The sequence below is a fragment of the Triticum dicoccoides genome, chromosome 5B (genome assembly GCF_002162155.2).
Source record: "Triticum dicoccoides isolate Atlit2015 ecotype Zavitan chromosome 5B, WEW_v2.0, whole genome shotgun sequence".
NCBI classification, from domain to species: domain Eukaryota; kingdom Viridiplantae; phylum Streptophyta; class Magnoliopsida; order Poales; family Poaceae; genus Triticum; species Triticum dicoccoides.
The window spans coordinates 706607100-706622386 of NC_041389.1; the positions used below are offsets into that span (position 1 = coordinate 706607100).

Sequence of the window (15287 nt, forward strand, 5' to 3'; positions counted from 1 at the left end):
CCTTTTGAAAGGAATTTTAACGCAATTGATGCGCACGTCCCAGCCCCGGCACCAGCAAGTAGAGAAAGGCAACCCCCATATAAAAATCAATTAGTCCACGGAGATCATTGCTGATTCATCTCCAATTCTCCATGACACCGTACTACCAAAATCAACCTATTTGATGATGCCCTGCCTCCATCGCTCTCCCTCTGCTTCCTGTCTTTCTCTGCTTTCTGTCTCTTTCTCTCGCCAAACCTTGCGTTGCTTTCCTTTGCTCTCCTCCCGTGGTTATTAGACACGCCGACCCAAGAAGGCAACACCATTCTGTCTCACCTTGCACGGTACTGTCCGTCGTCGCCTCCAGCTCACTCGGCTCCGATGAAGGAGAAGGACCGCCGCAGCGGCGCCAGCTTCCCCTTCTCCATCGGCTGCATGTCGCAGTCCGCCGTCGCCGTTGCCGACCCGCTCGACAAGAAGCCGCCGCTGCCGCAGCGGCTGGCCGACAACCCCTCCTCCTCCACCAACACGGCGGCGGCCACCACACAGGGTAAGTAACTAGTCTCTGCGCATACCTAATTAATTCGTATCACGATGGATACCACAGGCAGTACATATACGTACTAACAGCAGCAACCGATCGGTTGTCCATTTTCAGAGAGAGGCGCCGGAGAAGAAAGCAGCGAGGAGAAGGCCAAGGCCGCGGCGGCATCGGGGATCGTCTCGGCGGGGGTCCAGCGGCTGCTCAAGGGGATCAAGACCTTCTTCGCGGCGTACGACGGCGGAGAAGAAGATGAAGAGGAGCGGGAGATCGTGATCGGGTACCCCACCGACGTGCAGCACGTCGGGCACATCGGCTGGGACGGGATCAACAAGGTGGGCGGCATGGGCGTGGGCGTGGGCATGGCCGGCGCCTTCTCGCTGCCATCCTCCCTCTCCCTCCGCCAGCTCGAGATCGCCATGGACCCCGGCGCCGCCGCCACCACCTGCATCAACTGATCCATATATAATTCTCCATTTCCATGCATCATAATCCACCTCACTCGACTCGAGCGAGCAACCGCTCTGCCCAAGACTGTGACTGAGGTCGAAGACTGTGTAGCACCCAGCCAGCCAGAGAAGCCCAAGATGGAGACGGAGGCCGGCAGCTGTAGAGAGTGTCGAACCGGACGAGTGCCGTCGTCGCCGGCGAAGAAGAGAATATATTCGTCTCTGTCTGTCATCGCGGTGACACCGCCGATGCTGCAACAGTGGGGTCACCGGTCACCAGCTATCCTTGCTGCTGCTGCGCAATTATGATCTGGTTGGTGAGACGCACACACAATCTGCTGCTGCTTCTTGCTCCCAGAGTTGGCATGTTACCTTGACCTGTGTGTGTGTGTGTTTTGCGAAGGAGTCAATTCGGCTTGTGTATATAACTCTCCTTTTAGTCTTAAATAGATGATGAACTGCTGGCGGTGTTTTGCTAAGGTTTGTAACAAATGGCGTTCCTGTCGCTGCATGGCACTCCCTCCTATTCATAAATATAAGATGTTTTAGATATTTTAATATAAATTATATACAGACTGATATGAGTGAACAAACATATTATAATGTGTCTATATACATTGGTTTACGAATATGTTAGACCATCTTATATTTTTGAATGGAGGGTGTAATCATTCGCAAAAAAAAAAAGAATGGAGGGTGTAAGAGGTATCGTCGGATGTTAATTTTTTCTTTGTTTTTTTTAAATGGAGGCAAAATCTTTCTATCATCCATTAGTTAAGAGAGAAATAGAGTTTTTCGTTTACAAATACGGTGGCCAAGTCCCCGCAAAAATAAAACGATGGCCAAGCATCCTGCTCTGGCACCGCGTCCGCTCCGGTGCTGGTGCCATCAGACGACGATGATCCGATCGTCCACGACATCAACCAATGATACCTCGCCACGAAGGAGTTGTATGCGGGCCGCTGCCATCGGGTCAATGCCAAGCTTCTGGCATAGGCACCGAGGCTTCACACGACATCGTTGAGAACAAGGACGAAGATGAAGCTTGTGCTGGTGTCGTCGCCAAGGAGCAAGCCCAGGCCGTTCAGTCACTCGCCGACCTACATGACCTGGATGACCCCATGCATTCTGACTTCTCCTCTAACTCCGGCAACAACTCATATGCCATCTTCAACATCTCTACTGCGGCGGAGATGCTTAGGGGAAGGCAAACACCGGTGACGCTTTTCACCTAGCCTAGTCCTAGTACAAATTTATGAACTATGTTGTTGTCGTTCTAGTATATATGAACTATGTTGAACGTATGTTATCAAATGTATGTGATCGATGTTGCATGGTTTTGTGTGGATGTGGGACAGGACAAATGGGGCACCATAGCATGGTGGGAGAAATGAGAATCGACCCCCTATTGTGCGCAGACATGTCCAGGGACAATGGGGAGGGGGAGGGAGGATTTGACCAAGACACAACCTTGGCCAATAATAGGGTTTAAGATTCTTTTAGAGCAAATAAAAGAAGGTGACTTATTGTGCCGTTGTTGGGCGGAAAACATCAGAATTGTTGATCACGACAGCGTGGTTAAGACCCTGTCTGGATTGCGGCTATTTTTGCCACACATTGCCATACTATTTTGCCACACTTTTCTTTCTTGAGTTGCACAAATTCTTGGCCACACTTTCGCTTGCCTTAGAGAATCTTGCCATACTTTTCGTATCTATGACATATGGGGCTTATTGCTCATAAAAGAAAATTTCTTCTCTTAGTTGTGGCAAGAAACAAAAACCCACCTAACTTGTCAAACTTGTCTAAGTTGAGGTGTGACAAAGTGTGGCTTGAAACCAAACAGCCCCTAAGTCTCCGACGTGAAGAAGTATCGAGCACCGCAAACCGCCCGATTGGAGATGAACGTTGACACGGCAGTTCGCCACTGAGAAACGGTAAGTGAGTGTGAGTGAAGAGTAAAAATGTCCGCTTCTTAGGAATTATTCAGAGTTTGAATTTCGGGCCCTACATTAGGCCAATAACATTGTCTCATGCATAAAGGTGCAATTGGAAAAAAAGAAGAAGCCATTCTTCAAATAATTTATCTATTTATGGACAATTTATGCGCCGCATAGCAGTACCGTGTAACTTGAGGCCTTGGCCGACACGTCACATCAATTTTGATACTAGCCTCGGCTCAGGCGTGGATTAACAACCTCTGCAAAATGTAAGATGTTTTTGCAAGCGGCGGAGGGAGCACTTTCCCTCGTGCAAAGGACAAGAGAAACCGCAGCACGGACATCAGCATGTGTTGCAGCATATATGTGGATGTTTTTGCAAAAGAAAAAAAACATATATGTGGATGGATCATGGATGGAAGTGGAAGTGTGTACTTGAAAAGGCTCCTGTGGCACACGCGCACACAAAGGAAGCAAGGAAGAAAGGAAGGAGGAAGGAAGTGGTGGCGGTGGTTACTCACTGAGTGTCATGTCACTGGTGCAACGCAACGCCATGATGGTGCTGGTGTATGTAATGTAAGTACGTGTTGTGTTGATCCCCCACCACAACCACCGCTGTTGCGTGCGTGCAGATAGATAGGGAGATCGTTGCTGCTGCTGACGTACACATCAAGCTTAATGGTGTGAGCCGTTTCTCAACCATCGTGCTCCTGCGACGTACGTAGTGTTATATACTCCCTCCGTTTCTAGATATTTGTCTTTCTAAATATTTCAACAAATGACTATATACTGAGCAAAATAAATGAATCTACACTTTAAATATGTCAACATACATCCGTATGCGGTGGTCCATTTGAAATGTCTAGAAAGTAAAATATTTAAGAACGGAGGGAGTATAAGCCGCAAGATGAATCATCGTGGTGGGCCGGGCCTGGACATGGGCAACGGTGGAGCGCGTGCGTGATGGGCACCACCATGCCCTCCATAATGATGCACTAATGATCATCGATGGTGCTGGCATTGGATAGATAGGTTTATCATCTTCCACTCCACCACAAAATCAAAGACTCTACTAGTGCAATGCTAGTGCAAGTTTGTGGGGGTGCGGCGTTGACGGCCGGCTTCAGTTGAGTTGAGGGCTCATGCTCAGTTGCTCCTACTACATCTACATGCCGGCAATGGCAATCGGCGTCGGCGCATGCAGAATGAGATGCAGCGACCAACTCTCCTTCACCTGATCGCATACATCACATGTTGCTCAATCCGGCAAAACACGTGCACCATGTTGCATGCATGCATGCGTTGACATGAGTACGTAGCAGCAGTAAGAAAAAGATGCCTTAACTTTTCCGGGAAACTTCTGCTGATTCCTCTACGATTGTTTGACTGATTGGCTATCTCTTTTCCGGGAAACTGCAAATAAAGCAAGTGGTTGTTGGCTTCTTGCAGATATATTATTCATTCTCTCTCGCCAAGCCGACGCCTTTCTCGCCACCCTGGCCTGGATTGCATTGCATGCATGGCCAAATTTGGTCTTCAACCCATCTCCCTCTCCAGGAAACCCAATCATGTTGTTTTTGAACTTTGCATGAATTATTTCCAACTTACAAGATTTTTGTGCGAATAGAAAAATTTTCTTGCTGAATTTCCCAAAGTAATTTCTGGGGGCTAAAATGAATTTTCCGTGTGAGGATTCCCTGTCCAATTCTCACATGCGTGAAGCCAAGGCAGCGCGCACGACTGGTCAGGCCTTCAGCCGGCCGACAACACCATTTTTGCACTGCATCCTCTTCTCCTCCGGCGAGCTTGGTTGGTGTCCAAGCCAAGTGATCGAGCCGCACAGAGAGAATAAGAATGTTTCATGCATGTGGCTATGTTGCACTCCTTTAATATTGCCATATTGCACTATTTCTTTCCATATTCTACTCTGTTTTATATTTAATTAACCTGTTTTTCGTTGAGGGGCAGAGACATGCAGGTGGTTGGGTTGGAGACTTGTTGACCTCGCCATAATCCATCCTTACCAGTATCTAATTGCTGGCGTAGATTTCAGATTATGTGTTCAACTTTTCATCAGAAATATAAAAAGAATCTAAAGTTGATGCCTGATTGAAGAATCTCAAAAGTAACACGCTTATCATTTTCATGTCGTTCCCAGGTTTTTCTGGGATGCTACGTACGAATTATTCAGCCTGCAGCCTGCAGGCTGCAGCTGGCTAGCTAACGGTCGTACGCGTCCTTAGAGAAGCCACACTGAAGCTGCGGCACGTCCAGATTCAGGCATGATGAACACATGCCCTGCTAATTGCCAATCCATCCGAAAACGAGTATTTTCAATTATTTTTCTTGGTGAAATTTGCATGACAATCTTTTTTGCGACCATAGTCAGTCGGAACATTGTGTTCACCTTTAAATGTGTGCATTCTCGGACTCAGAGGCCCATAAAGTATCTCTTTTGAATTTCCCTCTAGATGCATGAAAAAAAACCTCTAGTTTTTTTTCTTCGAATTTACCTAAAATAACAATTCAAAAACATATATCATCACACCTATTAGACACGCCTAAATCGTTGCCGTCCAAAAGCATGACACGGCGAAAGAGCGGGAGAGATCGTTGTGTCAAGCTCACGACACTCCCTGTAACCCAGCCCCGGCTCGCCATCGCTATGCACAGTCCGGTTGGGTGGCAATTTGCTTTTTGGGCAGTGATCAGGCAGGCTGTTCGGACGTTTAGGAAGGATATGGGGCCTTAGGTTGTAGACGCTCTGATTCATGGCCAGTTCATGACTTCATTAATTCAAAACTGGATTGATCTAGAGCCTTCTTTCTAAAACAAATGCATGGCCAGTCCAAACATCTGGGCTGACTGGGACCTCCCATATGCAGCTCACATGCGGGCTTGCACCATGATGGAGGGCTTCGACTTTCCCTTTGTCAAGGAGGGAGCCCCCGGCTTCAGCTACGCCGCGGTGCCCTTGACGGTGTTGACCGCCTTGCCTCCCTTTTGAATCTTGCGCTCTCTAGACATGGCTCCGGTGGTGGTGCGGCGCTGCGATGCGCGAAGAATAATGGTTGGTGGTGGTGGACTATGGAGCACTTCAGCGTTTGGGGGTTTGGGCGCGAGGAAGAAGATGACTGTGAGGGGACTGGCCGTGAAGCTCCCCCCCCCCCCTTATCTCCTCCTTCTTATAGGAGGGGGTAAATGTGCAATGGCAGCAGGTGAATGCCGCCACGCGGCAATAAATCCCTTCGGTTTCCATGTTTAAGCGATGATTATGCACTGCAATCAAGGCATTGTTGTTAATCATCATGTGGGGATCGAGGCACATGACCCCTCTAGCTGGGACGTGACCTTGGTGGGCCCCTAACCCGCTCTTGCACGTCACGTGGACCATCAGGTCAAAGACGCCATGTGGCCAGGTGCGCCTGTGGATGAGACCGGTCTGGCTTGTCAGAACCAGATCGAATAACCTTCATGATGGAGTGCGGGAGTTCTTCCCACCAAATTGACCAGCTACGAGGGAAGCAGTTCCAACATGCATCTCGTCTATACTCCTTCAACATTTTTGGAATAGAGGTGCTCTACATCACCACGGGTGCAGTCCGGCGTTGGAGCTCTGATGCGTGAAGGCACTGTTCGGAGGACACTTCATTGAATCTGTTTCAAGACAGGTGACCGAAGACAACGTGCATCATGGATGGATCGAGGTGCAGCCATGCTTTAAGACCGGTTAAGGGCTAGTGACGGTGTCCCGGCTAAGGGGCCTCTCACCACGACTACTCTAGTACTAATAGGTTGGGCTGAGGACCCCCTTTGTCGATTTTGTCCTGGGCCACATTAGACGACCCATGACCGATAACGGAAGATTCCCAACAACTTGACATACAAGACAAGAAGCCGGATTCGTGGAGGACTCTACCTCCTCATACGTAGCCAACTAGGATCCATGTAACCTAGGATCCCAATATGCTATATAAACCGGGGTTCGGGCTCGTAGATAGACAACTTACAATCTTTTGGCAGTTTGTACTTTGTACACACTCCAACTCAACAAAACACAAGCATGACGTAGGGTATTATCCCCTTGAAGAGTCCAAACCTAGGCCAAAACCTCGTCTCTGTTTCCATCGTGCCAAATAGCCTAACTTAGGATACCCTATTGAGGGATCTGTCGGATTTAGCTCCGACAAAACCCACTAGCAGCCAAGACCGACGGAAGAGAGACAACAGAGGAGTACCTCCAAATCCAACAAGGAGGAGGAGCTCCGCGCTGCAACTGACTTCTATCGATGACTCACTGCCCATGCAGTCGAGCGCATCGACCAGCCTCACCACCCATGAGCATCGCCTGCTGCGAAGTCGCTACTGCCACACCTACTGGGGCCGCCGCCCAGAGCACGTAACCCTCCATGTGAGGGCGGAGCGACGAGATCTTCGCCCCCACCGTCATCAGTGCTTGCATGGGTGGCAGCGATGGAGGAGAGGATGGGGAGGTGACATCAGAAGGCGAAACCTAGTCGCCTGACAGGATGACGCGAGGGCCAAAGTTTTTTTTTGCTACAACAGCTTGTTAATGCAGCTGAAAAAGCAATTAGTTCACGAATTGAAGACCGTTCGTGTTTAATCCCTCCTCCTATCCTCTGGATCCCGCATGGCCGGCCGAGCTTGGTGTTCAATGCAAGTGATCTGCCACAGAGAGAATGTTTCATGTGGCCATGTTTCACGCTTTTAATATTGCCAAATTGCATTGCTTTTAGATATTGTACTACTACATCATTAGCAGAGTTGGACTAATTTAATTCTCCTGTTTTCTTCTGATGATTAGAGTACGTGTGAAAAAGATCCGTCTCACGCCATTTCCCCCTGTTTTTTGTTGAGATACAGGTGGTTGGTTGGGTTGGCACAGCAGAGAGGCCGACTGTTTAACCTCACCAAAATCCTATTATCAAATTGCTGGTGTACATTTCATTCAGATCAGATGAGATCATGATCGAGGTTGCCCTTTTCATTTTGCACAAGCATAAATAAGGTGGAAAGGGGGCCCCTCAAGAATCTCAAAAGCAGGCAGGCTTATTTCCCTTTTCCATCCATTGTTTTTTTTTTCTGAATTATTCAACCTGCACGCGGCTCATGGCTGTACGTCCTCGTCACGCTGGACCTGCCGCACAAACATTTTACTCGCGCACCATGACACGCCCGGAGCATTGCCCTGTTATCTGAAAAATCCGGCCCATTTGCTTTATGGAAATCCTATTATCAAATTGCTAGTGTAGTAGTAATTTAGAAGGATAAAGATTTTGTAGGAAAAAATCTTTTAAAACTTTTGGCTTGTACAGATGAATTTCGTACGATAGAAACCAATCCTTCTTTCAAAGAAGGAAAAACTTAGCCTAGACCCGATGAAAAAGTTCCTATCATATGAATGAAATGACATCCCTTTCTCTATAGAACTAAGACACCTATTCTCATGATATTTCTATCCTATGAACCAAAGAAGCCTTCATATGATTCATACTTGTTTCGGTTTCTTAATGAAGATTCTCTGCGATAACTTTTTGCCGCGTGCGTCCTCGGATGCAGAGACCGGGAGAGTTCAACCATAATCTCAAGTCACGTGGTCACACTTTTACAAGCTTTTTTTTACGGGACTTCGTCAAGAGAGGGTAGGGTGCTCATGTGATTTCATAATAAAAATTAAACTTGGTCCAATTTATATGAGAAACTAGGTCAAAACCCACACTTCCACAACGAATTGACGCACCCCACCCGCACCCGCCCAAAAGGATGACACACCAAAAAGAGGCCGGAGGAGAGACATCTCTTTTCTTTGTGTGCGTGCTGCATCCACTAGCGAAATGATGGCGCCAAATCCAAATCATCCACCCCTTTTGAAAGGAATTTTAACGTAATTGATGTGCACGTCCCAGCCCCAGCACCAGCAGGAAGCAACAAGAAAAAAGAAACCCCCATGGGAAAAAGCAATTAGTCCACGAAGATCGTTCCTGATTGATCTCCATGATACCATGCTACCAAAATTAACCTATTTGATTGATGATGCCCTGTCTCCCTCTCTCTGCTTTCTGTCTTTCTCTCTCACCAAACTCTGCTCCGCGTGCACTGCCTATAAGACACGCCGGGCCAAGAACGCAACACCATTCTGCCTGCATCTTTCTTTCTCCTTATCTCATCATCTGTACCCTCCGTAGTGTTCGTATCAATCTCCAGCTCCGGCTCCGATGAAGGACCGACGCGGCGGCGCTGGATTCCCCTTCTCCATCGGCTGCATGTCGCAGTCCGCCGTGGCCGTCGCCCACCCGCTCGGTAAGAAGCCACCAGCACCGGCGCCGCAGCCGCAGGCCGACAACCCTTCTTCCTCCACCACGACGACGGCCACCGCACAGGGTATGTACTTCCTGATCGCAATTCATACGAAGATCCATGCCACATACTAACAGCAAGCAGAACATCCATTTCAGAGAGAGGCGCCGGAGAAGAAAGCAGCGAGGACAAGGCGAGAACCGCGGCGGCGGCGGCGGCAGGGACCGTCACGGCCGGGGTGCAGCGGCTGCTCAGGGGAATCAAGACCTTCTTCGCGGCGTACGACGTCGATGAAGAGGAGGACGACGAGGAGCAGGAGATCGTGATCGGGTACCCCACCGACGTGCAGCACGTCGGACACATCGGCTGGGACGGGATCAACAAGGTGGGCGGCATGGGCGTGGGCGTGGGCATGGCCGGCGCCTTCTCCCTGCCATCCTCCCTCTCCCTCCGCCAGCTCGAGATCGCCATGGACCCCGGCGCTGGCAGCACCACCTGCATCAACTGACCAATCTCTGCTGCCATTGTCACGCTCCTCGAGCTCGACAACCCACCATCACTAGTGCTAGTAAAAAAAGAGTTGAGATGAGTGATCTCATCTTTCAGTTCTTCAACGTGCTTGCTGATGATTGATAATTACCTTGTCATTTGGTAAAATTTCTTTTTTAACTTTGGACGAGATAAGAAGCATATGCATAGGTTTGTGTATACTATGTGGAGTGGAGTTGTGTACATACTTGGTAGATTGTGGGAGCTTCAGCTTGTTTCAAGATCTCTACTGGCCATGGGGCCCCTGCTCTTCTTCTTTTCCATTGAAGTTGCTCTTAAACCAGATGGTAAAATCTTGTCAGGAGTGATGATGATTAATTGCTGCTGCTGCTGCTGGTACAATAATAGTCGTGCAAATCATTATAGTCTTCATGTTTGTTGGACTACATGCATGCCGCCATGCGTGCACGCATCTAGTACTACTGGAGTACTAGTACTGCATCATGGTTAAGGCCAATTAACTCGTTTGTTCATCATAGACCTAGCAAAGCTAGATGCCTAGATGGTACCTACATGCAGTACTGCCAATGGGACACTTGTCCCAAGGAAATGAAAAATAATCTTTTGCAGTCCATGAGTGCAGAATCATGGTAAAATCTGCTTTAAGCTTAGACAAGGAACACAAATTCAGAGTTTCAGACAAAAATCAAACGTTGACCGGATCAAAATCCAGATGATTCAACAGCAAAGAGTATAAAACCAAAGTGTTCACATGGACAATAGTCCTACAAAAATACAAATGAAAACCACTTTTGATAGTGTAATTCACACACTAATCACTACTTCTCTGTGTGAATCCGTGGCCACTGAGCCGAGCTGAAGCGCTCCTTAGCCAGTCAGCATCACCAACCACTGATTAACAATGTTGACACTGCGTCTTTGTAATAAGAAACAGTGATGTGCCACTACTGCTACTGTTGGAACGTGACTCACTACTTAGCTTCTTTATTATCATGGTGGGCACTGGGCACTTAATCCCACTTCAAGTTCAAGACAAATTAGCAGCATGCAGACTTCAGTCTGAATCAGAGGACACGCAACGGGGAACAGATTTTTGATGTGATGTTTCGTTGCTAACAGTTTTATTAATTGCGATTAGTACGTACTACTGGTTATGCAGTACGGCAATTAACTGGATTCGAGCGACAGCTTGGTTCATCAGCTAGCCAGTGTGACTCCTTCAGAATATGAACAGTAAAAACATGTTTTTTTTAATAAAAATATATGCTCCCATTTGTAGGAGGTGTTCACATGATCTGTGGCTTATTCATGGCCTAGAATAGATAAACATGCCAGACCCGCCTGTCATGATGGTGGATATCATAACAGGGTTTGATTAGTGGGAAGGATCAGCCCAGATTTTGTTTTATTTATGAGCTTAATTAATTGGGAAGGGAACAAGCAGCACAGTGGGGGCAGAGTGTTAGCTCCCAGGTCCTTGTTGTTTAAGGTGAGCTTTGTTTCTGGCAGAAAGCCAGCCCGTGACAAACCTAACTGCACCATCATTATCAATTAATCATCATCACATTACTTTCCTGGTTGGTGATTGCAAGGTATGAGTTGATTAGTCCCTTAATCTAATTCTTTCAACCAAAATCTACTGCTTTGGTCACTGTTTCGAGCCCCACGTTTTGGTGGAGGCCTTAGTTTGGAAGTATTGTCAGTATAGCCTCTTCTTCTTGCACAAATAAAGAAATGGTGGTTACATTTGCAATGATGCATTAGATGATAAAATCTTTCGGTACACGTTCAGTGGAATATTTAATGAATTCTTGAGTTGATGTGGGACTTACAGAAGCAGCTAGAGTACCTGCTTGGGCAACCTTGCAACATACTTCTGGGAAACCTTGAAAAGGAGTACAAACTGCAGCGGATGGTCGAGCTCGGAGTCACAGCCGATGCAGATTGGGCGCGCCGTTCTGCAGAGAACCAAAGGGGGTTAAGCTGGAAAAGAAAGGAAAACACAGGAAGTGTTACTTGGTGGCTAATTTGCCTCTTCTCTTGAAGAGAGCTATGGACAAAAGCAGCATATCATTACATTCCAAGGCACTTCACAGGAAAAGGTTGCCACTTCAGTGGTTTATGCTTCATACTCACAGGAGGCCACATGCCATAGACCCTACTTATATTTTGGCATCCTCTTGTAGCTTGACAGCTAACTCTTTCTTCACGAGATGTATTCTCAATGTCTGGCCAAGCAGGCAGTCGGTTGTTCCGTTAGACAAGTTTTGTCCATATCTGACAGAAAAGAAGCCTCTGCTTGGGCTGATGCGCGCTTATTGTCCCTCATACTGTACAGAAGCATCATGATTCATGAGTCCGTGAACCATCGAAATATCTCTGCCACATAGTTATCTTGAAATGGTAGAATAATTATCACAAGTTGCATACCATGATAGACTTGAGTTCACCATCAGCTGCTCCACTGATTGTCATGCCCTGGTCTCTGACGTTTAGTAAGTAAGACAGCGAATCCTGAGTTACGACCTCACCGGGTATCAGCACAGGGATGCCTGGTGGATACGGGCAGATAAGCTCACCACAAATCTCCCCAAGGCTGTCCTCAATGCATACTCTCCTTTTCTTTGTAAAGAAGGCCTGTCTTGGAGTCAGCTTCACAGAGAACTTGTCCAATGGGCTACGAACATAGTTATGCTTACTAAATCTTGATTCGTTTGCAGACATGTATTTATCCGAGAGATATTTTGCACACTGTACAAGCTTCTGAACATCTTGCCTTCTGGTCCCTAAGTTGACTGCAAACGTCACCGCCTGTGTTCCGACGAGCTCACATACAATTCGATGCTCTTCTAAAATGTCATCTGCTTCATATCCAGATAAATGTAGACCTGAAGCACTGAATGTGATACGCAAAGGATCAATGGCAGGGAAGTCGGAAGCAAAGCATGACAAGTCCAGCACAGATAACCCTGGGATTACCATCAGCTGATCTTTTGTTTCTAAAGCCATAGCCACCGAGTCATCAAAAGATTTCGAGTTCTCGCTCAACTGAGCTCTTGCAGCATCTAAAGACGACAGTAGTAGGTAACTCGGGCTTGAGCTCTGGAGCAACTGGAGGCATTGGCTCACTTTATCTGCATCAACCAGACCTCCAGCCATGTGAAGCATCGAGGACTGTGTAAGAGAGCTCAGAACCTTGTGCGTGGATTGCACAGCTAAGTCAGCACCTTGCTCAATCGCCGTGCTTGGAAAACTGTGATGGAACCTGAAGTGTGCACCATGAGCCTCATCAACTATAACCGGAATGTGTAAGGGATGGCAAACATCGACGACACCTTGCACATCGCTGCATATGCCATGGTAGGTCGGTGAAGTAACAAGAACAGCACCTACTTTCTTGCCATCCTTCTCAAGCTCCTTCAGTGCTTTATCCACCTGTGACGGTGTAACACCACCAGCAATGTCCCACGCAGAATTGTACTCTGGTACTATATACTTAGGCACAGCACCGGACAGAACCAGGGCAGAGATCACTGAGATGTGACAGTTCCGAGGTATAATGATGTAGTCACAAGGGGAGCAGGTGGCCATCACTGCAGCCTGGATTCCGCAGGTACTTCCGTTGACCAGGAACCACGTCTTAGATGAACCAAACAGTCGAGCTGCCTGGTTCTGAGCATCCAAGATCACACCCTTGGGGTAGAAGAGGTCGTCGAGCTCAGGTAGCTCGGGCAAGTCGTGTAAAAACGCTCCCATGCCAACAAGGTTCGACAACGACGACGGAGCAGCTTTCCCTCGGTTGTGTCCAGGGAAGTGAAAGCAGGACACGTCTTGGGCTGCAGTTGATTTCAGTGCCTGAACCAGAGGGGCAGTAGCACCTTGGACAGCTGCTGAAGGTTGAGCAAGCGTAGCTTCAGTTTCAGATATTCTTGGCGTGGTCCGTGAAGTGTCACACCGTGCTATGGCATGTCGCCTGGGTGATCCCTGCAAGACAAAAGAAACTTTGGATAAGCACATGGGATAGAAGAAGGTGGAGATGAACATAGGCTGAATCCATTAGCATGATCGATCAAAGATTAAAGTAGATGCTGTATGTACGCTGTAATCATGAACAATGTCGGACGAGGCAAATTCGAAAGCATCTTCAGTTAAGCAGTGTTCAGAAGCAAGTAATGACCCATTAATTCATCAGTTGGAACACACTAGCTAGGACAGAGCTCACTGGCTCCCGTGCGTTCATGCGCCAGCCTGGATCGGCCCATAGCGGCACTCAGAAGCACCCACGGTCTGTCATGCCGGAGCTGCCGTCGTCCCCGGCATTTGCGGCTGCACTGCTTCCTTTCTTTGTTTTTTGGGGAAGGCTTCTCTATTTTCTTTCAGATGTATCTGAGAGGCGTAGGTCGGTGTGGGGGTGCGCGGATGCGGCAAATGCCACAAGGGAAGGGGGCGAGCAATTGGACGAACAGGTCGCGGGCACTAGAATAGAAAGGCACAGAGACCAGAACGATAGTGGGGCGAAGAAGGCGAGAGGGAGGTGCAGGATAGAAGGTTACCGTGCGTAGAGATCGTGGCGCGCACGGGGAGCGGACGGCCGGAGGAGGCGCTATGCTTCTGCTGCTGCTCGGAGGAAGAAGAAGCATGGACATTGTCGTCTGCGCGTGGTCGAAGCAGAGTGAAGTACGGGAAGGGGAGTGTAATCTGATCTGATGTCTATATGGGCCTCCATGGACAAGCCTTTGGGTCGTCACACCGCTGGGCCAGACTACAAGGTAACCCACTCAAAAAGAAAAACAAGAGCACTCGAAGAGAAAAGACTCACTGGTGAAATTTTCAAAAAAAATTCCAAGTTTATTCATGGATATACCATGTGACACATGTGCTAAGTAATCCAAACTATTCAAAAAAAAATATTCATGGATATCTGGTTTGCCCTTGTCATCTAGTAGGGTTCTCAGTTTCACTAACGGCCTCCACCGCTAGAGTCCGTGTATCAATCTGCCCCGCCTTTTGAGAATTTCTCACTGGCAGCGATGTAGCCGACGGCAGGGTGATCCAAGGGCACCGACGTGTTCAGGAAGACGTCGCGAACCCAGGAGAGGTGGAGGTAGTCGTCTGCGTTGGCGGAATCGACAAAGGCGTTGGAACCGTACGGTTGCGCTACGGGAATTGGCCCAAGTCGAAGGCTCGCACAACCAAAACTAAAATTAACAACAAAGTTAGCTTTAGGGGATCTAGAGGGCCCAGGAATATAAGAAAATCGAGAGGTAGGATGCCATCTTGGGAGAGTTACGGCGCTGGCCGAGGCAGAATTCCATGGCCCAAGGCAAGCTCAGAGATGAGGACTTGGTGGCACAAGCACACGAATGGGTGAGGGCGAACGGGCTCGAGGTGGCCTATTTATAGGACGCAATGGGGTTCACGGTGAACCGAGCGCACGACGCACTCATAAGTAAGCCCCACGTAAAAAATTCTCATGGTTTTAACAAACGGGGGGGGGGTGCACCCCGAGTTGTACTAAGCTTTCTCACTGCTAAGGAGGGTAATGCAGAG

The 15287-nt window shown here is 48.2% G+C and overlaps 3 protein-coding genes across 3 annotated transcripts; 2 read left to right on the forward strand and 1 right to left on the reverse strand.

The window, feature by feature from the left end:
* The first annotated feature begins 275 nt into the window (after positions 1 to 275).
* Positions 276 to 1538, forward strand: LOC119312831 (CRIB domain-containing protein RIC4-like). Its single transcript, XM_037588596.1, has 2 exons — positions 276 to 529; positions 638 to 1538. Exons 1-2 carry the CDS (start codon positions 361 to 363, stop codon positions 976 to 978), a joined length of 510 nt encoding a protein of 169 aa, XP_037444493.1. The 5' UTR covers positions 276 to 360; the 3' UTR covers positions 979 to 1538.
* Positions 1539 to 8980: 7442 nt separating this feature from the next.
* On the forward strand, positions 8981 to 10098 carry LOC119312832 (CRIB domain-containing protein RIC4-like). Its single transcript, XM_037588598.1, has 2 exons — positions 8981 to 9311; positions 9386 to 10098. Exons 1-2 carry the CDS (start codon positions 9146 to 9148, stop codon positions 9733 to 9735), a joined length of 516 nt encoding a protein of 171 aa, XP_037444495.1. The 5' UTR covers positions 8981 to 9145; the 3' UTR covers positions 9736 to 10098.
* Positions 10099 to 11088: 990 nt separating this feature from the next.
* On the reverse strand, positions 11089 to 14392 carry LOC119306771 (arginine decarboxylase-like). The gene is made up of 3 exons (XM_037582904.1): positions 14291 to 14392; positions 11815 to 13721; positions 11089 to 11695 (listed from the first exon to the last, which is right to left on the reverse strand). The coding sequence occupies exons 1-2, from the start codon at positions 14381 to 14383 to the stop codon at positions 12153 to 12155; spliced, it is 1662 nt and encodes a 553-aa protein (XP_037438801.1). The 5' UTR covers positions 14384 to 14392; the 3' UTR covers positions 11089 to 11695; positions 11815 to 12152.
* Positions 14393 to 15287: the final 895 nt, after the last annotated feature.